General features: G+C 43.6%; 1 protein-coding gene across 2 annotated transcripts in view; it reads right to left on the reverse strand.

Annotated features, from left to right (window-relative positions):
- The window catches only part of WDR55 (transducin family protein / WD-40 repeat family protein), a 91,934-nt gene that overhangs the window by 33,313 nt on the left and 31,132 nt on the right, over positions 1–27,489 (reverse strand). For both annotated transcript variants that reach the window (XM_087393422.1, XM_087393421.1), the window contains exons 3-8: positions 12,911–12,975; positions 12,728–12,815; positions 12,551–12,623; positions 12,346–12,452; positions 12,082–12,124; positions 11,913–11,969 (exon numbers count right to left, since the gene is read on the reverse strand). In XM_087393422.1, coding sequence (XP_087249548.1) covers positions 11,913–11,969; positions 12,082–12,124; positions 12,346–12,452; positions 12,551–12,623; positions 12,728–12,815; positions 12,911–12,975 — 433 coding nt within the window. The remainder of the gene's footprint in view (positions 1–11,912; positions 11,970–12,081; positions 12,125–12,345; positions 12,453–12,550; positions 12,624–12,727; positions 12,816–12,910; positions 12,976–27,489) is intronic.

A 27,489-nucleotide genomic window follows, 5' to 3' on the forward strand; every position in this document is an offset into this window, starting at 1 on the left:
TAAATTGACTGCTAATGATCAGAGGAAATTGCATAAATGGCAGATCAGGGCAAGAATGAAACCCCTCATGGATAAGGGCTGCTCATCAAAAGCTTTTTTCCAGGGCTTACATGCTACTCGAAAGAAATACTCATGTCTAAGGGTAAGGAAGCTTGATGGCTCTTGGACACACTCTTTCTCTGATCTCCAAGATGAATGCCAAAATTACTTCCAGAAACTGTTCTCTGCTCCTGGTTCCCCATCCAATCAAATGACTGATGCTAGGACTGAATTCCTCCAATATGTTTCTGAAATAGTGGAAATGGATGATGCTCTTATCTTGGAGAGACCTTTTACTGACACAGAACTTGATAATGCATTGTTCCACCTCAGTAAATACAAGTCCCCTGGCTGGGATGGCCTTACGGTGGAATTTTATATTTCCTTTTGGGATGATTTGAAAGACATCCTCTTGCAAATGATCAATGTTGCCTGGCAAGAAAATCAGTTGCCGCACTCTTGGAAGCATGGCATAGTCAAACTTGTGCCCAAAAAACATCTGTATGACCATATTTCAGATTGGAGGCCTATTACTTTGATGCCTGTAGTTTACAAACTCATTGCCAAAATGCTTGTGTATAGGCTTCACGGGCTACTGAATGCGGGACTTCATCCTCATCAATATGGGTTTGTGCCGCGTAGACAAATCCATGATAATATCTCCAATGCCTTGACTGCAATTGAATATGCTAAGTATTCACATCAAGATGTGCTCATATTGCAGGTAGATATTGCTAAGGCATTTGACACTGTTCAATGGGATTTTATCTCTCAAATCATGACAAAGATGGGCTTTCGTTCCAAGATAGCAAATGCAGTTTACTGGCTTTATTCTGGCTCTACTTCTCAGTGCACTCTTGGGGGTCATCTATCTCGGTCATGGACATTGGGCAGATCATTTAGACAGGGCTGCCCTCTTAGTGCTCTCTTTTATGCCATTGCGACCCATCCCCTCTTAATGTATCTTGATCGTCTTACAAACACAGGACACATGACTGGTCTTAAAATCCCTGGGGCTGCATCTTTTTTGGCACAAGCATATGCTGATGATTCCTTATTTATGCCACAGAATTCTCCCCGGAAAGTTCACATGCTCATGAGCACCCTATCATTGTATGGTTTGGCAGCGGGATTGCATGTCAATTTTGACAAATCTAAATTGCTTCCCCTGAAACAATGTGACTGGCATTCTATTCTCTGGCCAGGTCAGGTGGTGCATTCCAAAGATGTAGTCAGGCATTTGGGATATCCTATTGGATGGCATATCACCAGCAAGCAGCAGTTAAAATGGATCTTCCAAAGACTTCAACATAAACTGGACTACTGGAAAATTTCTACTTGGCCTCTTCATGTCAGGCTCAGAATAGTACAGTCCATTGTAATGTCCTATATCCAGTTCTTTTTGCCTTTACTGCATTGGTCCTCCAGAGATATTTCAGCTTTTATGTCTCAAGCAATGGAGATGTTACGGAGGACAAAAACTGTTGTGAAAGCATTGAGACTGATGAAGATGGAAATGGTGTGCTCTCCTAGGATGCATGGTGGACTCAATGTCCTCAATATAAGATATCATGTACTTGCCAGGAAGGCGACTATGCTCCATACTTTTTTCCGCCAACAACAGCCATGGACTTGTATGATAGCATCCATGTGTGTCAACATGAGGACTTGTGCTTATGGTCATTGGACTACTGATCATTGGGAGGTTGTCATTGGGAGATTTGTAGGGAAGATACGTGGCTGTCCTTTCTCTACTGCTCTGATACTTGACTGGAAGCAAGTACTTTCTAAGGTCAAATGGGCTCCTGATAATTGCTCGGGGACAAACTCAATGAGGAAAGAAAGTATTCATTGGAGTGCCATCTTTGACATTCCACTCACTTTATAGGAACCTGTCGGGCATACAATCTCATGAAATTGGGAATCAGATACATACATGATGTGGTAGATGATCAGGGCTATGTTTTATCTTTTCCTCAGGCCACTGCTTCCTATGCATTGGGAATGCACCATAGGTCCATATGGAAGAAAATTGCTGATCTATTACTTCCTTTTCTACCTGTTCCTCCTATGGCTCACACAGACAGGCTTATGGATTGGCAATTGCAACCCTCTGCTACATGCACGCATCTTGTTCCTCTTCCTGCCTTGACCTCCATCAAAGTCTACAGGCTTCTTCAGCCTGCTCCATGGATTCAGCAATATGCTAATACTCTGTGGCATATACGAAAGCCCCTCTCATGGTGGCGGAAGAATCTCCGGATATTATGGAAGTGTAAAATGCCATTGAAACAAAGACTTTTTCTTTGGAGATGCATGACAGGCACATTGTCAGTGGGAGTCACGCTTGCCAAACGTCGCATTGCACCATCCACATGTTTAAGATGTCAGGCTCCTTCAGAGACTGTCCCTCATTTGCTTTGGCACTGCCCGTGTTCTAGGAACCTCCTCGGGAAAATTTCAGATCATCTTCGGCTCCGTTTCCCGAGTCACATTTTTGGGAAACATTTCTGACTCTTTGGCAGATTTATGAGGTCTTTGTCTCAATACTCACTATTTCTCTCTTGGGTGAGATATTGGGCTCTTTGGACAATCTGGAGTGAGCATAATTTGGCATACTTAGGTCGGCAGATTCACAAGTCATATGAATCTTTCCGAGCCTCATTGCGGCAATCCTTATATGATGCCTGCCATGAGGGTGATATGGATACTTCTTGCATAGAGCTTTTCTTTTTATGTTTCTGATCTTTGGGATCCTCTCCATTTCGGAGACTTCCCATTTTGTACCCTGTGGCAAGTCCACAACATCCCAAGTCTGATTTTTTGCAATGGACTGCAACTCATCGTGCATGGCATTCATCCAATGCACATTATCCTTTGCCTCTTCGAATGTGGCAGGCTCCTCCTCATCAAGGAGAGCACCTGCATATGCTGATTCCACTGAATTAGCACCTTCCATGTGCCTTGCTGCACTGCGAGTCCTGCCAGATAACGGAGCATCAAGTTTACTCTCCCTGAGAGTCTGTAACAGCCAGTTTGGGACTGTTTTTGCTGCATGTATGTCTGCAATTTCTTGCTGCACCACCTGTTCCACTGCCTGTGGAGGGGGCAAGACATCCTGTGGCGGAACTGAAGCATCTAGAGGTTGCTGTAAATTCTGATTTGCATCAGAAAAATCAGCAGGGGAACCCAAAGCAATGGGTAGCAACCCCTCAAAGACATCCTCTGAAGACGAAGGCATTTGAAAATCAGCCTGAGTGTGAGCTGAATTTTCAGAAAATATCACATCTCTACTTACAATGATTTTGAATGTAGCAGGATTGTAGAGATGGTACCCCTTGCTTTCTGCACTGTATCCAACAAATATGCATTTGATGGCTTTATCTGACAATTTGTGCCTAAATTCAACTGGCACATGTGCATAAGCAAGGCATCCAAAGACTCGGAAGTGATCCACTGAAGGCTTCCTGTCATTCCAGACCTCATAAGGAGTTTTTGTTTTTAAAGCCTTAGTGGGAGCCCTGTTCAAAATGTAATTGGCACACATCAAACCCTCTAGCCAGAATTTATGAGGCATGTGTTTGCTTTTCAGCATACATCTGTCCATCTCCATGAGGGTTCTATTTTTCCTCTCAGCTTTGCCATTTTGCTGAGGGGTCAGCTTGACTGTGAGCTGATGCACAATACCCTTGCCTTTGAGAAAAGCATCAAATTCTGCAGATAGGTATTCCCCACCTCTATCCGTGCGCAATGTCTGTATCTTGAGTCCGGTTTCATTTTCAACCATGGCTGAAAAGTGTTGTAGGGGTAGAAACTGCAAGAGCATGGGCTGCTCTTTTCTCAAAAATATCAAGCTGAAAAAGCCCACGCAGCAGAGTACCAGATAACCTTAAGGCATAGTCAGCTTCCCTGTCTCGGACAGTACATTTGTCATCCTCAAAGATGACCTGAAATCCCCCTCTGTTAAGAGTGGACATTGAAAGGAGATTTTTGGTTATGCCAGGCACATATAAGACATCTGAAAGTCTGAAAATTGAGCCATCAATGGAAGTGAGCTCAACCTCTCCTGTGCCACGTACTGAATATGATGAGTTGTTGGCACAAGTGACTTTCTTACCAACGGGAGGTGGATGCAAGGAAGTAAAAAGACACTTCCTAGAAGTGATGTGATTGGATGCACCGCTGTCAAAATACCATGTATTCAGTGTTTCATTAACACTGAAAGCAGATGCATGTGTAGAAGAGTCATAGCTGCAAGTCAAAAATGCATATGTATCATCATTGCAAGAGGCTGTACTATCCCGAGCATCTGGAACAGCCAACCTAGAATCTGAAATGCAAGATAAAAAGGCATAATCCTGTCCAACAAAGTTGGCTGCAGCATCCCCATTGTCAGATGCATGAGGAGCTGAATCTGAAACAGCTATACCTGAGCTGTTTTTCTTTTCTTTTGCAAGCCTTTTCCTGCATTATGCTATGTGATGACCTGGCTTTTTGCAGTAGTGACAAAAACCCTTCTTCTTGGGCTTACTTGCATCATTTTTAGCCTTTTGTGAAGGCTGTCCTAACCCACTGGAAGACTGATTTACTGATGTCTTTGCCTGTCCCTTTGTTTTTTATTTAAATTTTGAGAGCATGGCTTGTTCACCTGCACGTGAAGCCAAATTTTTCCTGGTCTGCTCTTCCTGAAGCAGAAGTCCTATCAACTCATGAAAAGTGAGGGGATTTGCACCCCCCCTCAATGATAAGTTCAGCGAAGTGTGAAAGCTGAGATAAGACTCAGGAAGAGAATTCAGAGTGGTTGTAATCATCTCTGAATAAGGAATAATTTCATCTATGTTTTAACAATTGCTCTCTGAGATCCTGTAGCTTTGTGAGGTGGACTGACATAGAGTCACCCTCTTCCATATGTGTATTACTCAACTCTCTTTTCAAGAAAGATACCCTTGCATCATTCCGAGCTGCATACATGCTTTCCAAAATATCCCACGCTGCCCTGGAGGTCTTACACGACCGGATATGCGGAATGATAAATCTTTTCACTGAAAGAGAGATGCATGACAAAGCTAAGGCATCCCGTGAATCCCATCTCTTCTGCTCTGGAGTATTGACTGTAGCTGCACCAACAACTTGTCCTGCAGCTGCACCCTGTGCACGACCTCTTCCACCACCTTGTTGAGGAGGGGTAGCAGGTGCAATATCTGCTGGTCGGATCTCATCCCCATTGACATAATCCCATAAATTTCGAGAAATCAGAATATTACGTACCATGAAACTCCAGAGGGAGTAGTTGGTACCATCCAACTTGTCTTCTTGTGAAAGACCACCAAACTAGAACTCAGTCTGATTTTGCTGGGCCATATCTGAGAAAAAGATTGAAGCAGATACAAAGCAGAATTCCCTTACTGGGAATGAAATGCACAACTCCCAAAAAAACACAGCCAAGCACGGGCTGTAAATGCAACTTAGATTTCTGTACTTGCACTGTCAGAAATCTGTCCAAGCATCAAAAACTCTCCAAAATCTGCCAAAAGTGCTTCAAACACTCCAAGAAAGACAGTATGAACTGAATACTCCAAAAAATGCTCTCCCAACACAAAAGCCCCAATTTGTGACTTGAAATTGCAACCAAAAAGAGGCAAAATTACTAAAAGCCCCAAATCTGCAATTTCTGAACAAAAGCCCCAAATTTCAGACTAGATCTGCAGATCTGTCTGTAAAAGCCCCAAATTTTAGACAAAATCTGCAATTTTTGCTCCAGATGTAGCTCCGAAACTACACAATGATTGTAATGTCTGCAACATACAAAATGCCCCAAATGTACTCCCAAACAACTGAACCAAACTATGGTTTTCTGCAAGATGTGCCTGCCAAAGAACACCTGTGGCTGAAGGAAACCCGTGCAAATCTGCAAATACAGATCTGCAAGTACAGATTGTACGGATGAACAGACTGTTGCCACACGTGTGGTACTGAAGGACTGCACTCAGATCTACGGAAGGTACAATTGGTACAGTAAGTACGGACTGTACGGTAAGGTAAGTACGGACTGTGCGGTACGGTACGTACGATCTGGTACGGCATGTACGGAAGTGACGACGCAGGTACGATCAAACAGGCGAGCTGTACGACGAATCTGTACGGGGCTGTACGGCGAATCTGTACGGAGCTGCACAGGAACTGTACGGAGACTTTACAGGAGGCAGTACGGAGGTTGTACGGGAGCTGTACGGAGGCAGTACGGGAGCTGTACGGCACTATACGTCGGGATTCCGTACAGTCGTACGGACTGTACGGACGAGTTGATGCAGGCTGTAGCTGGAGGCAAAGGGCTGGAATTGAAGGGAGTAGAGAGCCCGAAGCTCTTGAACCTGGCTCTGATACCAAATGTGAGAAGATGGTGAGTGAGAGAGAGCAAGAGAGAGTGAGAGCTGGAAGCTTGGAAGCTGAAAGCTTAGTTGCAATAGAAGAGTGTGAGAGTACAACACAATGAGAGAAAGATAAGGTTTTGTCCTAGTGACAAAACCTTAGTAGTCACTAACCATAGTTAGTGAACTAACTGCGGTTAGGGGGAAAAACCTCTTAAAGAGGGAAAAGTGCCCCTAACTAGCTTATTATATTACATTGGTCACTGCTGAATTATATCTATAATTCTAACACCAATGAGGTCGCCCTCAAACTGGAAGATTATTCGGAGCTCCGCAACATGGAGTATCTGAACTCAAAGATGCGCTAAAGTTTTTAGTGATAAAATGATCAATGCTGACGCAATTTTTTAAATTTGTGGTTGCACACAGGGTCGTGGAAACAAACTGCAACTATTGGAACAACTCTCCTATCAGTTATAGGACTGCGTTAAAAAGAGGAGGGCTATGCTAAAAAACAGGCTGTTTTCTTGCCCAAGCACAGACCTTCTTAGAGGCATCGAATAAAGAAGGACCCGCAAAACGAGGACGAGATCACAAAGCCTAGGATAGAAGGATATTGATCAACAGACAAACCCAAGGACTGATGCTCCTATCCACCAATCAATGCTCCATCAGAGACTCCCTAGGCATTTTTCTCTCCCAGTGGCTTTTGATTGGAGCCACTTGCTACACCCACGGTGTTACCTACTTCGCCCGAAGAAGTTAAGCCTCAAGTTTGCTACAAGAGGCATGTTTCCCGCAATGACCCAGCCAGTGTGACGTACAAAGTGTGGCATGAATTACCAAAGGTGCTTGCTACTTCTGAGCCATCCCGAAACATGGATGGGACGGCCAAGCTCCCATCTTACTCCAACTCCTATTCTACAACGTCGGACAAGAGCCAAAAGTGCCTTCGGCTCCCTCCTATTTCGAGGACAGTTGTTCTTCAGGTGGTTTGTAATCTCGACATTGTAGGCCATTCTATGGGCTATCCATAGGTGCCACTTATCCCTTGGTATGTGCCTTGTAGGCCTAGTTATAGTCAGTTAGGACTATTGGTACAGTTAGTTATTGTACCACCTAGGTCAGCTAGGACACTTAGTCCAGTTAGGGCAGTTAGCCCTAGGGTTTTGTTATGTTGACTCACCCTTGAGCCTCCACACTTGTACTTGCAGTATTTTCATTACGGCAACTCGTTTTTTGCCTTCTTGCACTCATTTCTAAGTTTCCATTGCTTCCTACACCCAACAATGGTATTAGAGCAGCTTGGGAATTCATTCCCACAGCCATTGACAACTTTCCCAAGCTGTTTGGCAGCCTCCTGAGCCCTCATTCCTACTGGTCTTGCTGGTTTCTACACACCTGTGAGTGTTTGAGGTCTCTCCAAGCACTTCTGTCACAAAAACCCTCATTTTGACGCGAGAAGACTGCACTTTGGAGCATCCACACCGCGAAGGGAGCTGCGTTTCGAGGTGATTTTCACATTCATTGAGCTGTTTTCTCCCTATACGGACTCACACGTGTGGACAGCGGCTTTTGTATGGATTCCGTACAGCTGTACGAACCTGTGCGCCTGCATTTATTACCCCTTGAAGACTGTACGGAGTGTTTTTCTCTGCATTTAATTGAACATCACGAATATCTAGGTGCACATCCTTGCTCACATGCAATTTCTGCATGGTGATCAGCCTTGGGCTCTTATGATTAGATCTCTAGTCACACATATCAGTATTTCTGCCTTTGGTCACTGGCAAATCAATTACTGGGATTTTTTATTTGGTCGCATTGATGGCACTTTGCCTAGCTGTCCTTTGGTCTCCAGTTTGCTTCTTGATTGGAAGCACGTCCTTTCTCATCTGGAATGGCATGGTCGACAATCTTTGCTGGGTAATTCCTTGCAAGCTGAAAGCATTCACTGGTCTACAGTTTTTCAGTCTCCACTGGCTTTACAGGAACCTCGTCATTCCTACTTTGTTTCTTTCAAGGGCATCACTTCTGTTGCTCATGTTATTCATGATGATGGCTCTGTGCTACCTTTTTCTCTAGCAGCTACACGGTATGGCTTGGGCTCTCATTATCGTGCTTTGTGGCAACAAGTTGCTTGTATACTTTCGCCTTCTGTTCCGATTGCTCCTTTGGAACTTCAGGATAGGTTGGAGGACTGGACTTTGACTTCATCAAGGTCCTCTTCACGCCCTTTGAGGCTATCTCGGATTACGGTGTCTGCATTGTATAAAATCCTTTTGCCTCAACCTTGGGTTTCAGAGAAAGGCAATTCTATTTGGCGAATGCATCGCCCAGCCAAGTGATGGAGAAAGAGATTACAGCAGCTTAGGGCCTACGAAACTCCTCTTCGACAACAGGTTTTCTTTTTATGAGTGCTTCTAGGCATTTTTTCCATCTGGACAAATGTTGGCTTGTAGACATATTGCTCCTGCTCGTTGCCACAAATGCTTGAGTTCTCAAGAGACTGTGCCTCATTTATTCTGGTTTTGTCCATGTTCTCATGAGTTCATTGATCTTCTTCGGCAGCGCCTGCTAGCGAGATTCCCGACTGTTCCTTTTAGGAAGTCTTTCTGGCTCTTTGGTTTTCTTCCACCCAAACCGGAGTTTCATCTTTTCTTTGTTTGAGTTCGCTATCAGGCACTTTGGACTTTATGGACAAACACAAATTGTAAAGTCTTTGGTGATCCCAAATTTTCCTTGTTTGGCTTTTTTAAGCGTTCTCTGCAGCATTCCTTCTTTGATTGCTTGCAAACGCACTGCATAGATCATGATGTATATCTAGCATACACTGAGATTTTCAGTTGATGTACTTTTGGCTGCCTCGTTTTTGAGGTTGCTACTCTTGTAATATAATCAATCAAAAGTTTTCACTAAAAAAAAAATATGTGTGTGTATGTGTGTGTGTGTGTGTGAGAAGGATAGAAATGATAGAGTCTTTGGTGATCCTACTTTTTCACTTTTTTCTTTCTTCGGGCACTCTCTGCAGCGATTTTTCTATGATTGCTTGCAAACTAAGTACATAGATCCTGATGTGTATCTGTCTTATACTGAGATCTTCTCGTGATGTATTTTTCTACATCCCGTTTTGGGATAGTAATTCTGTAATATAAAGCAACAAAATTTTTACCCAAAAAAATTATGTGTGTGTGTGTGTGTGGTCGGCAATCTTTGCTTGGGAATTCTTTGAGAACTGAAAGCATTCACTGGTCGAAAGTCTTTTCAGCCTCCCTTGGCTTTACAGGAACCTCAACCTTCCTACTTTGTCTCGTTAAAAGGCATCACAATCCTTGGCTTTGATATGAAGAATTCAGCTCAATGTTAACTCTGCCCAGATTTACAGGAGAAAGAGGAGCCGACTGTGCACCTACATTGGCAGGTGCATCTAACCATCTGCCCTAGGAAGACAAGTTATGCTCCTGTAACAACAAAATGTCAATACAGCCAATCAAAGCTGGTTAAAGCTCTTGTCAAAGAACCAGTTTCCTGGATCCATGCACCCCTCTGCTAGGAGCCCGTTCACATCCAAGGATACTAGGTGCAGACTCATGAAGACAAGGACTGTGGGCTGATTGGGCTCTCATTATTGTCCTTTGTGGCAACAAATTAGTTCTATGCTTTCGCCTTTTGTTCCGATTCCTCCTTTGGAACTCCAGGACCGGCTAGAAGATTGGACTTTGACTTCTCCAAGGTCCCCTTCTCGTCCTTTGAGGCTATCTCAGATTATTGTGCCTGCATTGTATAAAATCCTTTTGCCTCAACCTTGGGTTTCAGAGAGAGGTGATTCTGTTTAGCGAATGCATCGCCCAACCAAGTGGTGGAGGAAAAGATTACAGCAACTTTGGGCCTATAAAGTACCACTTCAACAACAGGTTTTCTTTTGACAAGTTCTTTTGGGAGTGTTTCCATCTAGACAGCTATTGGCTCATCGACACATTGCTCCTGCACTTTGCCACAGATGTTCTGCTTCTTCGGAGACTGTGCCTCACTTGTTTTGGCATTGTCCGTGCTCTCGTGCGTTTTTTTATCTGCTTCGACAGCGCCTGCGAGCGAGATTCCCATCTGTTCCGTTGGGAAGTTCTTCTGGCTATTTGGGTTTCATCCATCCAGACCGGAGTTTCATCTTTTCTTCGTTTGGGTTCGCTACTGGGCACTATGGACTTTACGGACATATAGGAATTGTAAAGTCTTTGGTGATCCTACTTTCTCTCTGTTTGGCTTTTTCAAGCGTTCTCTGCAGCAATCTTTCTTTGATTGCTTGCAGACCCGCTGCATAGATCATGGGGTCTTTTTGGCATATACTGAAATTTCAGTTGATGTGATTGTCGCACCTTGTTTTGAGGTTGCTACTCATATAATATAATCAATCAAAGATTTCACCCAAAAAAAAAGTGTGTGTGTGTGTGTGTGTGTGTGTGTGTACATATGTAGACATATATATATATATATATTTGCATGAATAAATGCATGTAGAATATCTTGTGTACACCCATCTTTTCCTTGAATCTTCTCAAAGCACTATTGCAGATGTCAGGAGATGAGCCATCTCATGATGAAAGAGCTAGACATTAGGAAAAAGACCTTTCACATGAGAGGATGGGCGAGAAGTAGAAGAGCGTGCCCATGCAACCCTCACATTGGATAGATCCTCAAGGCTCATAGTGGAACATTAGTGTCCAAGAAGGATCTCTTGACCATCTGGCTGATACATGCAGAGGCAGAGGCAGAGGCAAAGGCAAAGAATTCTTAAGCTGATGGAAGCCAAAGAGGATAAAGTCCCGGTCTCATGTACATGGTGGTGGCCCGCTCCTGTTGCCTTTGCCTGCTTCCCCTTAGGCTGGGGAGGAGCCTACTTCCCCTGCGGCTAAGGAGTGGCCTCACGCTCTGTCCTCCTCCGCTCGCTGCCTGGCTCAACATCTACATACATACATACATACATACATACATATATATATATGTATATATATATATATATGTATATATATATATATATATATACATATATATATATGTATGTATGTATATGTATATATGTTTATTTATTTATTTATTTATTTATTTATGTATGTATGTATACACATACATATACATGCATGTATGTGTATGTGTATGTGTATATACATACGTGCATACATACATATATTTTTTTATTGGCGTGCCATAGGTAGGTCTTAAGTGAAGGCAATTCAACAAGAAGCAAAAATAGCCAATTTTTATTTTCAAAAATTCTCCATTTTTTATTGATCCACATGCTATTTTAGCCACCACCCCCCCCCCTCTCTCTCTCTCTCTTTCTTTGTCTCCCTCATCGCTATCAATTCATCATCTCCGCCCTCTTTCACTATTTGGATCTTGGGCAGGCCTTATGAATGATTTGTTATCATTCACCTTGTTTATTTATTTATTTTTCATTTTTACATTTTATTTTTCATTTCATTTTTACAAACAATGGTCAAGATTTACCTTCACAAGCACAACAGAAAGAAGCTCATCTTCTGAAAACTCAGAACGTGCATCCACCTGCAGACCGACAAGTAAAAGGAGACAACAATTCTTCATTTCGATTGTTCCAAAAGCGCATACATTCAGATTTGAATTATCAACTTCTCCTCAAAATGACACAATTCCTCACCTTATTCCGCCGTAGATTGCATAGAGATAGAGTTCCATCACCACTGCATAAAGTAAAAGTAGCTTTAATTCACCAATAAATGTGGATTCAGTCTTTTTCAAGTTATGTTGTTGATCCTCATAGCCAAAAGAGAAAACCAAGGAATCTGAAAAAGAATCCCATGTGGTGACTTTGGAACATGCATTCTTACCTCACAGCTAGTAGCTGTGAATAGCTGGAAGCAGAGTTCAAGTTAAGAATTATAATCACAACATTCACATTTACCTAACAGCAAGTAGCTGAGACGTGCTGGGAACATACTCCAAGTCTGAAATATAATCATCATGGACACTAAAACTATTGCAGCAAGTGTTCTGCCGGGTATCCCAAACCTGCATCCGGAAGAAACTTCATTGTCAAACATTTTTCATATCATCAATTTCTATGGACAATACAGCCATAAGTCTGAAATTCTAAAATTGAGATTGACCTTGATTGCCCCATCATCATCTCCTGAAGCAACAGTATTTTCTGAAAGATTGACCAGGCGATTAATCGAGCTCCTTTACAACAAGTAAAAGAGACAGTTTAGTGCAACAGCAACTTTGATTGCTTCAGATGAAGTCACAGAAGAACAGAGCCGGCAGAGGGATCTAAGACAGTATACCCATGTGCATTAGCTAAACGAGCAATAGCCTGTCCAGTCTCAACATTCGTCGCAAGGATTGAGCAGTCTGGGGATGCAGTCAGTACATCTGCCGAACCAAACTTGAGATCCCATGTAACTAATTTCCAGAACAGTGAAGTGTGCAAAAGAAGTCAACAAATTTCAAATCAAAGGAAAGCGTACATTGTCCTGCTTCCGCAAATCTTACTGCTCTACATGAGTCACTATGGGCACTAATGTTCCACAAGCTGCATCAACCACCCCACACAGCAAATGAATTGACAAACTTTGTTAGAAAGAAAGAGCATACCACATACAGTACATGTGAAGAATAATTCATGAAAAGGAGTCTGTACATATGAGTTAATTGTTGCCGAATCAGTGGGTCCTATATGCAACTCAAAAGTGGCCTACAATATAATGTCTTCAGAGTACAAGAAAGGCTTACAACAGGTGTTGCCAGACAGGAATAACTAAACTTGAGCACTAACAGGAAATGGTATGGCTGACTAAATTAAGAAATCATGAAAATTTAAGCTACATTTCCAACTCGTGCTCTAGAGTAGGCAACATAAAAATTCCAGGCACACCACTCCCACATCAATCATTAGTTGCTCAATTCAAAGCAATAATGTGCAAAAATGGCAACAACAATGTCTCCTGAAAAAGCACAAACAGACTCAATTCCACAAGAACGGATGAACTCCACTAAATCCATTCGCATGAACAAGGAACTTGTCCTACTAGGCAATCAGATAAGACAAACACAAATCACCACGCGCAACATAGCCTTCTACAAAGAGCATATCTAATAACCTGAGCATCTTGTGCCCAACACTTTTGTGTTCAAAAAGGCTACGAAATCCAGTAAAGCCCTTAGTAATTTGTTTGGACTTGTGATGAATCTTTTTTTCCCCACAGAGAAAAGAGCTTTCTATCAATGAACCAAGTATACAAATCAGTCGACTGTGGGTTGCTGATCAAGGAAGAAATGCTAGAGTTGTCAACCAGCCTGTTTTCAGAGAATCTGCCTAGGGGAATTCTCTAAAACAAGGGAGTGGGAGCGACTGCCACATGGGCAGCAACAGATCATCCTTCTTGGGTTTTGGTTTAGGGCAGCCAATGGGGCCACCTGCTGAAACCGGCTTCTAATCACTCAGAGGGCAGTGGAACTAAACCTTTAATCACTTCAGCACTTATTTACAGCCCATAAAGCATATATCACAACCATTAACCATTGCATGATCACCATTTGGCATTTACCCATTTGTTCACAAACAAAACCACTGAAAAAGGGATGGAGGCTAGGATGCCCCTGCTCAACAAACATAGACAAGTGCACCCGATTGGCCCCAAACACAGTGGCGCCCCTTTCGGTATTTCTTTATATTTCACAGTGAAATGATTACAAGTTGCATCTGGGAGACCTTCCCTGCAACTAAGCACGCAGCCCCAATTCACTAAGCCTTCGCAAGGCTTTCAAGCATAGAACACCATCACATAAGTGCACTTAACCCATAGGCTCAATCCAAAGGCATTCTCTTTTCCGAGTGCAATTCCATTGGCTGTCCAGATGCAATCACACACTGCACCCCAGCTGCACTCTCTTTGAGTGGTTTCCAGATGGCATTCACAAAGCTTTTCAAAGCTCCAAAATAAAATCAGCAAAGTACCCAACCAAAGAATGACTCATGTAGCATTGCCTGGGCACCTGTGAACCAAGAAATAGGCAGCACACGAGGCCAACCAATAGCTTGAGAGGGAGAGAGTAGTAGAAGAGAGAGCAAGGGAGTGAGAGTGAGAGAGAGTGACACTCTAGTGCGGGTGTGAAGAATGATGAGCCACACCACAAACTCACTTATGTTTTATTAGGATTAGGTTTACCCTATGACTGTCTTAAGACAGTCATAGGTGTCCTATCTTTTAATGAAGGGTTGGCAATGTGCCTTTACCCCAACAACCTCCCACCTAAAGGCCAATGTGCCTAAAGGGGAGAAAAGAATAAAAATTACAGCAATATACAGTTACTGTATACAAGACCATAAAGTAAGAATGGTCTCATCCTAATCCCATGATGTGGCGGCAATGTGCAAACCGCTCTGTAGGCAAGCTCTTAGTGAGCAAATCTGCAGGATTATCATCAGTATGCACTTTCACAAGCTCAAGTCGCTTGTCTTCCAGTACCTCCCTGATGAAATGATATTTCACTTCTATGTGCTTGGTCTTCTGATGAAAGACCGGATTCTTTGCCAACATGATAGCACTCTGACTATCACAATGCAAAACTGGCATATCTCCTGTAATGCCCAAATCTCCCACCAGCCGAGTAAGCCATATTGCTTCCTTGCAAGCCTCAGTGGCTGCAACATATTCAGCTTCTGTGGTTGACAGTGCAACGCATTTCTGCAACCGAGACACCCATGATATAGCACCTCCTGCAAATGTGAAAATATAACCGGTAGTAGACTTCCGGTTATCTCCATTCCCTGCATAGTCTGAATCTGTAAAACCATGCACCAATGCATCCTGCCTACCATAGCATATGCACAAGTCTTTGGTACCTTTGAGATACCTCAAGACACCTTTCACTGCTTCCCAATGCCGCTTGCCTGGATTTGCCATATACCTGCTGATGACTCCCACCGCAAAAGCAATATTCGGACGAGTGGCAACCATGGCATACATCAAAGATCCAACTGCAGATGCATACGGAACCTTGGCCATTTCAGCCTTATCATCATCTGATCTGGGGCTGTCCTTACTGCTGAGTTTTAAATGTGGAGGCAACGGGGTACTAATGGACTTCCCCCCCTCCATTTGAAACCTCTGCAGTACTTTGTCAATGTACTCTTTCTGTGACAGAAACAAAAGTCCCTTGGACCTGTCATGAGTAATACGCATGCCAAGAATATGATTTGCATCACCCAAGTCTTTCATGTCAAAAGACTTATGCAGTTGTTTCTTCAAAGCACCAATCTCATGCTGAGATTTACTGGCAATAAGCATGTCATCCACATATAGAATGAGTAGCATCAAACTGCCATCTTTTGCCCGTTTGGTGTACAAGCAATGATCGGTCTCACACCGATGATACCCTTGGGACTGCATGAAGGCATCAAACTTCTTGTACCATTCCCTTGGCGCCTGCTTGAGTCCATGCAAGCTCCTCTTGAGCTTACACACAAGCTGTTCTTTCCCTTTAACAGCATATCCCTCTGGCTGACTCATATAGATCTCATCATGAAGATCTCCGTGAAGAAAAGCTGTCTTCACATCCATCTGACATAAATCCATGTCGTCATGAGCAACAAGAGCTAACACTGCTCTCAAAGTAGTCATCTTGACTACAGGGGAAAAAATCTCATCAAAGTCAATGCCCTTTTCCTGCTTAAATCCCTTGGCAACCAATCTGGCCTTATACCGAGGTAAAGCATTTGAATCCACTTTGACTTTGTAAACCCACTTCCATGGCAAAACCTTTCTGCCTGCAGGTAACTGCACCAAGTCCCATGTATCATTCTGAAGTCCATTTCTGACTGCATGGCTTTCTCCCACTTCTTTTTCTCTGTTCTTCCCATAGCTTCCTTGAAGCTGGAAGGCTCACCACAATCTGTCAGCATGATAAAATCAGCCACATTATTGGCTCCTGGAACAAACCTGGCAAGAGGCCGTTGTGCACGGGTGCTCCTCCTCACAAAATGTTCCGGATTAGGCTGCTGTCCAGCCTGTTCTTCATGCATGACGGGTGGCTGTACCACCATATTTGGCTGTACTACAGCCCCATCTGTTGGCACATCCAGTGGTGCATCATTGGCAAAATTATCTGGCTGATTTTCAGCCTGTATACCCTCTTGAACAGGGTGATCTGCAGCAGCCTGCTGCTGCATATAAATGGGCATTCTTTGCTGTCCAACATCATCATAAATAACCCTCCTGTATTCTACAGGTTGCACGGGTTCCTTGTGTACACTATCTTCTTTAAAGATGACATCATTGCTGCGTATAATTTTCCGTTTAACGGGATCCCATAACCTGTACCCCATTTCACCTTCGTCACCATAACCCATAAAGATGCATCTGATAGACTTTGGATCCAGTTTGGTGCGTAGTTCTTTGCGTACATGAGCAAAGCACTCGCAGCCAAATACACGTAAGTGCTTATATGAGGGTGGCTTGCCAGACCACACCTCCTCTGGCACTTTCAACTCCAAAGCCTTATTTGGTGACCTGTTAATAATGTGAACTGCTATTTGCACGGCTTCTGCCCAAAAGCCATGGGATAATGCAGCATAAGACAACATACATCGAAACTTCTCCTAAATAGTTCGATTCATCCGCTCACTTGCACCATTTTGAGATGCATTATGAGGGGCTGTGAGTTCCTGTTTGATGCCCTTAGCTTGACAAAACTGCACAAAAGCATGTGACACATACTCACCCCCATTATCGGATCTGAGGCATTTCAGCCTACGACCTGTCCGATTCTCAACCTGAGCGACAAACTTCTTGAAAGCATTTAAGGCATCTCTCTTATGCTTCAAGAAATAGACCCACACCTTACGTGTGGCATCATCAATGAAAGTAATAAAATATTTTGCACCCCCTAGTGATAACTGTGGCATCTCACACAAATCAGTGGTGCACTAGATCAAGTGGTGCTCTATTCTGGGGAGTTCTCCTCTTATGAGGAGTCACAGAATGCTTGCCGAAAATACAATGATCACAAGTAGGCAAATCTGAAAAAGAGAGAGGCGGCAGATAACCCAAACGTGACAGTTCTTGCATTCCTTTAACAGACATGTGTCCCAACCGGCTATGCCACAATGAAACCTTTGGCAGCTCGGTTATGGCAACAACATGATTACCCACACTGGAAACATAAAGAGGGTACAAGGTATCACTCTTAAAACCCTCAGCCACTACAGTCTGGCCATCAGTAATCACCCATTTGGAATCCCCAAATGTGGTGTGGTAACCACTGTCATCCAATAAGCCAGTGCTAATCAGATTTTTCTTGATTTGCGGCACATGGCAAACACCATCAAGCATAAATGACTGTCCATCAGGAAATACTATCTGTATACTGCCAATCCCTGCAATCTGACATGCATAGTTGTTCCCAAGATGAACAACTCCATGAGTACCTGTGTAGGAAGTAAACCACTCCCTATGAGGAGTAACATGAAAAGAGGCACCTGAATCCAAGAGCCAGGTGTGCATGTCATGGCCATCAATAACCAAAGCATGTGCTATTACAGCAGAAGAGCATAAAACATCATCTATGTCACTGTCACTGTCCTCTGCTGCAACATTCACTGCATCCAAGTCATCTGCCTTGGCCTTGCCTTTGCCTTTGCTTGCATTTCCTGCATCCTTTGTTTCAGCCTTCTTGGCTTTCTGATCCCGTATGAACTTGAAGGACTTCAACTTCACATGTCCCTTCTTGCCACAATAAAAGCATTCAATGTCCTTTTTGCCACGGGACTGACTGCGGGATTTGGACTTACTAGCAGATCTCCCCTTCTGCTGAGTCCTGCCTCTGTCCTGTACCTGCAAAGCATTTGAAGACTTGCTGCCCGCATTATTCTTCCTGCTCATCTCCTCCATAAGGAGAGAGCTCTCTACATCAGCATAAATAAGAGTGGCATTCGAGTTTGACAGGGTGGTCTTGAAAGTGTCCCAACTCTCGGGGAGGGTACACAGCAAGAAAGTAGCCTTGAACTCCTCATCAAGGTTCAACCCCTGTGCAATCAGCTGTGTAAAGATAGCATTGAACTCACTCAAGTGTGAGGTCATAGCTGTACCTTCCTTCATGCGAAGATCGACCAGCTTCTTCAGCCAATAAACCTTACTGGCTGAGCTCTTTTGGGCATACAATTCTTCTAGTCTTTGCCATAGACCATAAGAGGTCTTTTCAGCCTGTACATTGAACACAAGAGTGTCTGAAATAGTGAGCATGATAGCTGCCCTCGTGGACAAATCAAGCTCTTCCCAGTCATCAGCTGCCATATCAGATGGCTTGACACCCTTCACCCTTATGGGCTTAGCAATCTTCTTTAACAGAAGTACATTCAAGCACTGTTCTGCCCATAATGCATAGTTGTGTGCTCCTTCCAGTTTCTTTATGTTCAGAATTGAAGAATCACCTCCCCCTGATGCCATATCAGATGAGGAAAGTACCTGACTCCCTGGAAGTAAAAAGACTGAATAAAAATTCTGATTTCTCAGAAAAAACCTGCTCTATTCAAGAGCCAGAAGCACTCTCAATGGTGCTGTTTTTACTGTCAGTAAAATCTGCAGCAAAACAGTAAATGACCCTGCAAATACTGTACCTTCTGACAAACTGTTCTGAGCTCAAAGAGGCATAAAAACAGTAATTTCAGACTGCTGCTGCTGCTCAACAAGTGCTTAACAGTGCATAATCATCTGACAAAACCACCAACACTGCTGTAAACACTGCTGTACTGACTGTACTGATCACTTCTCCCACCTCAGATGAGGTATTGCACTGAGTTAAATTGCAGAAACCACTTGACAAACACCCCAAAAACAGTAAATGACCCTTCAGCCTGTCACAAAACCTGCAACAGTAAATGGGATAAATCCCAAGCAATCACCCTTATACCAAGGGGAGAAAATGCATCTGAAGATCTCTATCGGTAACCCAAGTGCTATCAAACAAAGTCTGGGCAAAAGCCCCTTGATCTGACACCTGAATCAAGTGGAGAACACCTCAACACTGAGGTAGCATACAATATGAAATCTCTCTGACACTTGTACCTGACAATGTGCAATGCATAGACTGCCCCTGTGTACTCAGTAACAACACAAATCACAAAGTACAAACACCAAGAAGAAAATCTTTTGAGCACTGTCAACGATGGGCAGTTAGGGACCAAGTAAACTCGATGCGCCCTGACCAAGCGTGGCTCAACTGAGATTTTCAAAGTGCGTACAAAGAATGTGACCTGCAACAAATGTCACCAAATGCACTGCGGAAACAAAGCAAATGTGTGCTCCCTGGCTACACACTGCCTCAAGGCATATACTGCAAACACATCCAGGCAAAAGCCCTTTGAAATGGTCACCCAAAACTGAGAATTGCACTCAGTAAATGCATAGAAGCTTCTGCAAAACAAGCATCTGACCTTCCTGAAAGACAAGTAACTGCACAAACACCACCACTGTGGCACAAGTCACCTCAAGCGTGAGTGACACGAGAGTACCTGCTGTACCTCAACAAATGCACAGTATACAGCTAAAATGCTTCAGGAATGTATCAGAAATGCTTCATGTACTGCGCGTACATGCACAAAACAGAGTGCTTCAGCACTATTCCTCTTCCAACAAAAAAGTGTGTCTGCTGTACTTTTCAGTACCTGCAAAGTACCTGCTGTACTTCTGTCCCTGCAGAGTACCTGTGTACTCTCTGTCCCTGTAGCATACACGCTTCCCTCCAAAAATCGAGTCTTTGCAGCAAAAACTGTACCTGCAGATGAGGCGTCCGTACAGTTGTACGGCAGTCCGTACGACTGTACGGACAGTCCGTACGGCTGCCTCGAATCAGCTGCGCCACCCGTGCCTGCGCCCGAACGGCTCCCGTGCCCTCAACACAGCCCGCACTCTGGCTGCGCAATGCGCCGCCGCCCTGCAGCCTGCGAAAAAACGCCGCGCAGGCCGCCTTCACTCCGCGCACGCCGCCTTCACGCCGCGCACGCCGCCTTCACTCCGCGCACGCCGCCTTCACGCCGCGCAGCCCTGATCTGCTGCGCCCGTACCTGTACTGTGTGTAGTCCTGCGCCAGATCCGTCCGTACAACCGTACGGACGACGTACGGCCGTACGGCTCTGTCCGTACGTCCGTACGGTAGGCTAGGGAGAGGAGACTAGGGAGAGGAGGCTAGGTAGGCAAGGGAAGCTAAGGTAGGCTCTGATACCAGTTGAGAGGGAGAGAGTAGTAGAAGAGAGAGCAAGGGAGTGAGAGTGAGAGAGAGTGACACTCTAGTGCGGGTGTGAAGAATGATGAGCCACACCACAAACTCACTTATGTTTTATTAGGATTAGGTTTACCCTATGACTGTCTTAAGACAGTCATAGGTGTCCTATCTTTTAATGAAGGGTTGGCAATGTGCCTTTACCCCAACATAGCTTATAGCAAAAAGAAATTGCAGCAGCAAAATCACAACTCACCAAGCCCTGAAAACTCGAACCAAGTCCTCGAGCATTTACAAGAGCTGACCAGCAAGAATTCCATTGAAAAATGCGAAAATACGCACTTCTGTCGCAAAGTGGGAGTTCTTGGGCTCAAAAGAAGCGTGCTTCAGAGAGGAATGCATTGAGAAGGTTTAGGAGAAGTTTCATCGCCGGAAAGTCCGCCAAAACTGAGAAAAACCAGTCAACCAACGCGTGGGACCACTCAAAATTCAACAGAAAGTTGTAGCTTTCCAAGAGGAGAGGCCCACGAGGCTGCAGAAGCAAAAAGGTCCAGAAAAAGCCACTTTTGCAAATTCGACCAGCAAAAGAAGTGCTCAGCTCTGCCCATTCTACCAAACGCACGAAGGGAAAAGCATATCACTACGAAGGGGAGGCAGAGGGGAAGCCATCGGGCCAAACGGAAGTCGTTGAATCCAAACGGATGAGGAGTTATGACGAAAAACGGAATTCAGGTGAAGGAGGGTGAAAAACCAGTCCAAAATCTCAACAAAGGAAGAAGATGAGAGAGAAAACCATTAGAAGGCCCAGGAAGGTCCACGAATGGCAAAGGAGCATGTAGAAGGCACTAGAGCCACTTGGAACTCTAGGGGGGCCACTGAAGGTACATGGCCCTCTAGGGGGCCCATTCAAAATGCCACGTCATCATTTCCCAACAACCACTCTTTTAATTCCTTGGAATGCCTTTGGGGCCTGGGCCTAGGGATTAATTACGCTTATGTGCTAGGCACCATGCCGCGTTTAATTACACATTATTAAGCCCACGCTTGGACTTTTAAAACCAAAGTTATCACAGTCTACATTAAAGTACTTAGAATTTCACGCCCCAGCAGCTATTGAAGTCTATAGGAGACGCATGGTGATCTAAGAGAGGTCTGCAGCAGTAGGAACAGCAAACAGAGTCTGCCTACCTGAGTAGATGTTTGTGACTTGTTGAAGGTGATGGTACAGATTTGACAAGATTTTGTACTTGGATCTGGAATATATATATGAGATTGTTTGGTTGTACATCAGTGTCTACTGTCTATTTTATCTGAAGGTTCTCTCTCTATATATACAAGCACACACTATAGACCCACCTCTCACAAAATATGAAATCTAGAAGACATGGGTCAACTCTGGACTTCATCCCACAAATTCCAAACGAAGCAAGGTAGATCATAACCAAAGATTTGGCTGTATGCACTCTATGCGACATGCAGTAGTGTGGACACACTTGCTTTCCAACAGTGAACTGTGCATGTGCTACTGGTTTCATGGTGAACTTCGGAGGGGGGGGGAGGTAAGGGGGGGGGGGTTGTATTGCAGGGTGGGCGACAAGAAGGATACAAACAGCATAGGACCAATAATGCTAAGTAGCTTGATGGCCAAACTCTATGGAACCATCTGAATGCAAAAGAACAGAAGGTGGGCGACAGCACCATCTCAAGCTTTCAAACCTAAACATTCAATAGTTGATCAACTGTTCCGATAGGAGCTGTTCCAAAGAGGGAGGGAGGAGGGGAGACAAGGAGGATGCAAAGAGCTATAGAGCCCATTATGGTGAAGTAGCTTGATGGAAAAACAAGGGCACAATCTCAAACTTTCAGACCTAAGCATTCAATGGTTGACCAACTTGTTACAATACAAGATGCCACAGAAGGAGCTGAGGATAAGAACAAAGCATTATACAACTCTTCTATAAACTTTAAGAAAGCATTTGACATGATAACCCGCAAGAAGCTATGAGAAATATTAGGGAAGCTGAAAGTACCTCAACAATCGAGAGACGCCATGTTCAAGCTATACGAAGACGTATTAGCTGAACTGGCAAGGCCACTAACAAAATGGATCAGACTCAGAGGAAAAGCTAATCATAAGCAGTGACATAGAGGTTGAAAAGGTATGCCCATTCTCACCAACTCTCTTTGGTCTATTCATTGATAAATTAGAAGCATGAATGAGATCTCACAGTGGACGAGGAGTACAATTGCTAGTTATTCCCTGCTTCCATAGTTCTGTGCAGATGATGTAGTCATTTTGCCAAAGATAAAAGTAACCTACAAAGACACCTAGATGCACTAAGTCAGTTCTGTAACACTCAAGAATGCAGATGCACATTGGCATACGTCAAAGAACCTGTCACTTTCAAAGAGGTGATATATTCCGGCGAATTGAGAAATGGATACATACCATGGAAGAGGAGTATAATGTCATTATGAAAAACAATGCTTGTTCAGATGTACATCTAATAGCTATTCATAGAGCTATTATCAGCAAAATTTAGTGATAGATAAGCAAATATTTCCGATGGATCCTTTTGAGCTTCCACTAGATTCCTAGCTCAACTCTGCTATGCTCATGCCATGTCATGTCATGTCATGTTAGGCTACCACGTCACATCACATCATGTCACATCATAGAACCTCACCTCACCTTCCCTCGCCTTGGCTCAGCTCTTCTCTCCCTACTCTCTCTCGAGTCTCCACAGAGTTGCTTATTTTCAGATCTTAACCTGCCCAACCAGTATGGCTTGACTGAAGATGCTAGACAAAGGTTTGCAACGAGTACCACGGTTGAATGTCCGAACATGTACGAGGCGTACTGTTCGATATTTAGTGCGGTACGAAAAGAACAAAAAATTCTTGAGCGTACGTTCGATACACCCAAAAAAAAAAGACAAGCTTTTAAAACTTATTGAGACTTGTACAAGCTTTTAAAACTTGTTGAGACTTGATTCTTGAAACACAAACATATTACATAGGTGCAAGAGAACCGAAGATATATCATGATTCATGTCATCAGCGCCACGCAAGTACCTGGGCCCTCTTACAAAAAGTAGTGCGTACAAAAAGGGGGACCAAAGTCCAACTTAGATGCAAAAAGGTTTACAAAAGGTGGTCAAGACTCGGACCTAGGTACTCCTATCACTCCCAAACTACGATCATCTTCACTAGAGGATGATGAGGATCCATGAGACCCCTCACCATAGTGACCCTCACTAAGAATTTTGCCCTCCTCATCATACTCCAGCTCTCTAGCCACGGGGGTGTCCTTAGCAATAGATGTGGTCAATGTTCTCCTACAGCCACGCCTCACATAGCATACAGGTGCCCCACCACGAGCTGTGGATGCTCTGCCGCCACAAGTGCCACCAACTTGAACAGTGACCCTTCTCCCAATACAAGTGCACGATGCTGTCGATCTGTCTCCTCTAGCTCCAAGTAGAGGTTCCTAAAAATCTGATCCTGATCTGGATCTTTTGCCTCCAGGATATCTTATTTGTCCTGCGATAAAGAAGAATTTACTTTCCGTCTCTCCTTCTCTCAAAGAGTTTACCAAATCATCTTTGAGGATGACAGATATATAGTATATGACACAGTGTGAGACTATGCCTTGGTGTTGACAGGCACTCTTTGTCATGTGTTATTCTAGCTTGATGCCTATGAAAAGCAAGCACATTCAGTTTATCTTGTAGGATGTAGAGTTATGGCATGCCAGGTTTTGGCATGTGAATTATGGCAGCCTTATGTTAATGCGAAATTTCAAGATGGTCGATGCCATACCTCATATCGAGGCCCCTCAAGTATATATGTGAGGGCTTTACTTTAGAATAAACACATAAATTTTCTTTTCCCAAGGATGGTGCAGTCCAGGCTGCAAGAAAATTGCAGCTCGAGCGTACACAGTGATATTTGTGGACCAATGCAGACACTCTCTTGGAGGTCATCTCTATTTTGTCACCTTTATAGATGACATTACAAGATTTACCTGGGCGTTTGCTTTAAAGGAGAAATCTGAAGTTTTCACTATGTTCAAGCACTTTGTTTCCTTGTCGAAAATCAATCTAATTCCAGGTTACATACCCTCTCTTCAGATTGAGGGGGGGAGTATATGTCCAAGGCATTGAAAAACTCTTTGGTTGAGGCATTAGACATCAGTCCATGGTATGATACACTCCCGATCATAATGGAGTGGCTGAACAGAAAAATAGGTCACTCATGGAGATGGGGAGATGCATGAGTAAGCCCAAAGGGCCGCCACATAAATTTTGGATGGAAGCCATTATGTGCTCAAATCATATTTTTAACAGGTGTCCCACAAAGGCACTTAAGGTTATGACACCTTATCAAGCTTGGTATGACCATAAGTCCCATGTGGGCTACTTTTATAAATTCGGTTCTGACAACAAGGGTTACAAACTTTATAATCCCATGACCAAGATCGTCTTTTACTAGTCGGGATGTTTTTTCAGAAAATGCAGATCTGCCCCCTGTTGTTTTGAATAGAAATACAAGTTCATCTTATGCTTTTGCCAGGCTGCTGCCCATCCTTTTGATGCTACAGTAGATATGCCTTTGGAAAACCAGAATTGAAACCTTCTGTATTCAGCCTTGAAACCCTAAAACGAATTGGTGATCAGCCTTGAACCTAAAATGAATTGGTGATCAGCCTTGAAACCCTAAAATCGAATCCCTCCTAGTAGAAACGCAGCTTGGATCTTTGATTTGTAGCAGATAATCACCAAGATAGATTTCGGATTTCATAGATAACATGGAAAAACAGCATCTGATAGCTTCATCTGGCAACAGATTTCTTTTGGGAATCAAAACGAACTGAGAGAGGGGCAGAAAGAATAGAGAACACACATAGGGCCCAAAAATAAGGGCTGGTACTCTTGAATGATTTGGGAGCCCGGAGGCCCTTCTTTTATAGACTTGGGCTAGCAAAAATCTAGGCCCGCTTTTAATAGCTACTTTTTGCAAAAATAGACTTTGCTTTTTGCCCACCATGGGGCTACTTTTTAAGCCTTTTCTAGAACCGAGTGGGTCGTTCTTTAATGGCGCCATCTCCCGAGTGCTTTTTGCTTTGAGGACCTGCTTTTTGCCACTTGCTCCAGCTTTTTGAGCCTTTTAGCACTCTTCCAAATCGAATCCCTCCTAGTAGAAACGCAGCTTGGATCTTTGATTTGTAGCAGATAATCACCAAGATAGATTTCGGATTTCATAGATAACATGGAAAAACAGCATCTGATAGCTTCATCTGACGAGGAGCAGCAACAGATTTCTTTTGGGAATCAAAACGAACTAGGAGAAAGAACAGAGAACACACATAGGGCCCAAAAATAAGGGCTAGACCCCCCCGAAGGTCGTTATTGCAATAGAATAAGCTTTGTGCAACTGGCTCATTAAAGAGCATTAGGCTGGTACTCTTGAATGATTTGGGAGCCCTTCTTTTATAGACTTGGGCTAGCAAAAATCTAGGCCCACTTTTAATAGCTACGTTTTGCAAAAATAGACTTTCTTGCTTTTTGCCTACCATGGGGCTACTTTTTAAGCCTTTTCTAGAACCCAGTGGGTCGTTCTTTAATGGCGCCATCTCCCGAGTGCTTTTTGCTTTGAGGACCTGCTTTTTGCCACTTGCTCGAGCTTTTTGAGCCTTTTAGCACTCTTCCAAGTCCTACACAAATTCCAACACTTTAACCCATTAAAGGTTAGTGAAATGCATGCATTCCTAGTTCTGAACTAATCCTAGTCCCTCGTGGGGCCTCCCCACAGTTCTCTTTTACCAATGCAAAGCAAAAGTTAAAACTGTAAAACTTATTCTAGTTAACCAAAGTCAACTTTCTTTGACCATAGTCAATCTGATAAAGACTCCTCTTTGTTTCTTGGGAGAAATACTAATTGGTGACATCCCCTCGACTTCTAATCAGTTGTCCTCAACTGAAAAGCTTCTTGATAAAGCTATTAAAATTGAGGATACCTCCTCTCTTGACATCAATTGCCTAATAGTTCTAATACTTGGCAAGATAACTGCAGATAAACTTGTCTCTGGGTGCTTTTCTTTTTATGTGCGGAACGCAGTCTGTTCTAGTTGGAGGATCTCCTCCATCTCTTCCACCTTAAATGGCTCTTGGAATCTAGTAACTTCCGATCGATCTTGTGGCATTCTCTGCTTCTTTTGGGCGACTGGCCTTCAAGAGCACTCGGCAGCCACACTCCCTTCATTTCTTGCATCTAAAGCACTTGCTTTCTGTACAGAGATTTCTTTGGCATTTCCTACTCTTTAACAGCACTAGGCAGCCATAGGCCCCTCCTTTTCTTGGCATTTCTTACTCGTTAAGAGCACTGGGCAGCCATACGCCCTTCTTTTTCTTGGCATTTCTTGCTCTTTAAGAACACTAGGTCGCCATACACCCTTCTTTTTTTGCAAGTTTTTCCTTTCTTTTTTTTTCTCGACAAATCCATGTCCTTGTTTCCTGTGGAGTTGACGGCTTTGCCTTTCACAAGCCCTGACTCTTGCCATTTATGCTGGTGGTGAAAGGAAAGTGTTCCAAAACAGTCATAAAACTCTAATAATAGAAATCCATCAGTTTTTCCATACTCTAGTTATCATCATCCTTGCAGATAACCTCAATAAGACGGGCTGCTTCTTCCAAGGGCTCAGTATTCCCCTCGACTTCTTTGGCTGCAACTCCACCTTTAATTCCCAAATAAGAGAAAGAAACACTTGGCCAATGATCACTTGTACCGATCCTTGAGCGCATCAGGCTCTAAAGACTTCTCATTTATG

Source organism: Dipteris shenzhenensis, chromosome 22 (genome assembly GCF_047967505.1).
Source record: "Dipteris shenzhenensis isolate YYH24624 ecotype China chromosome 22, Dip_SZ_1.0, whole genome shotgun sequence".
Lineage (NCBI taxonomy): Eukaryota > Viridiplantae > Streptophyta > Polypodiopsida > Gleicheniales > Dipteridaceae > Dipteris > Dipteris shenzhenensis.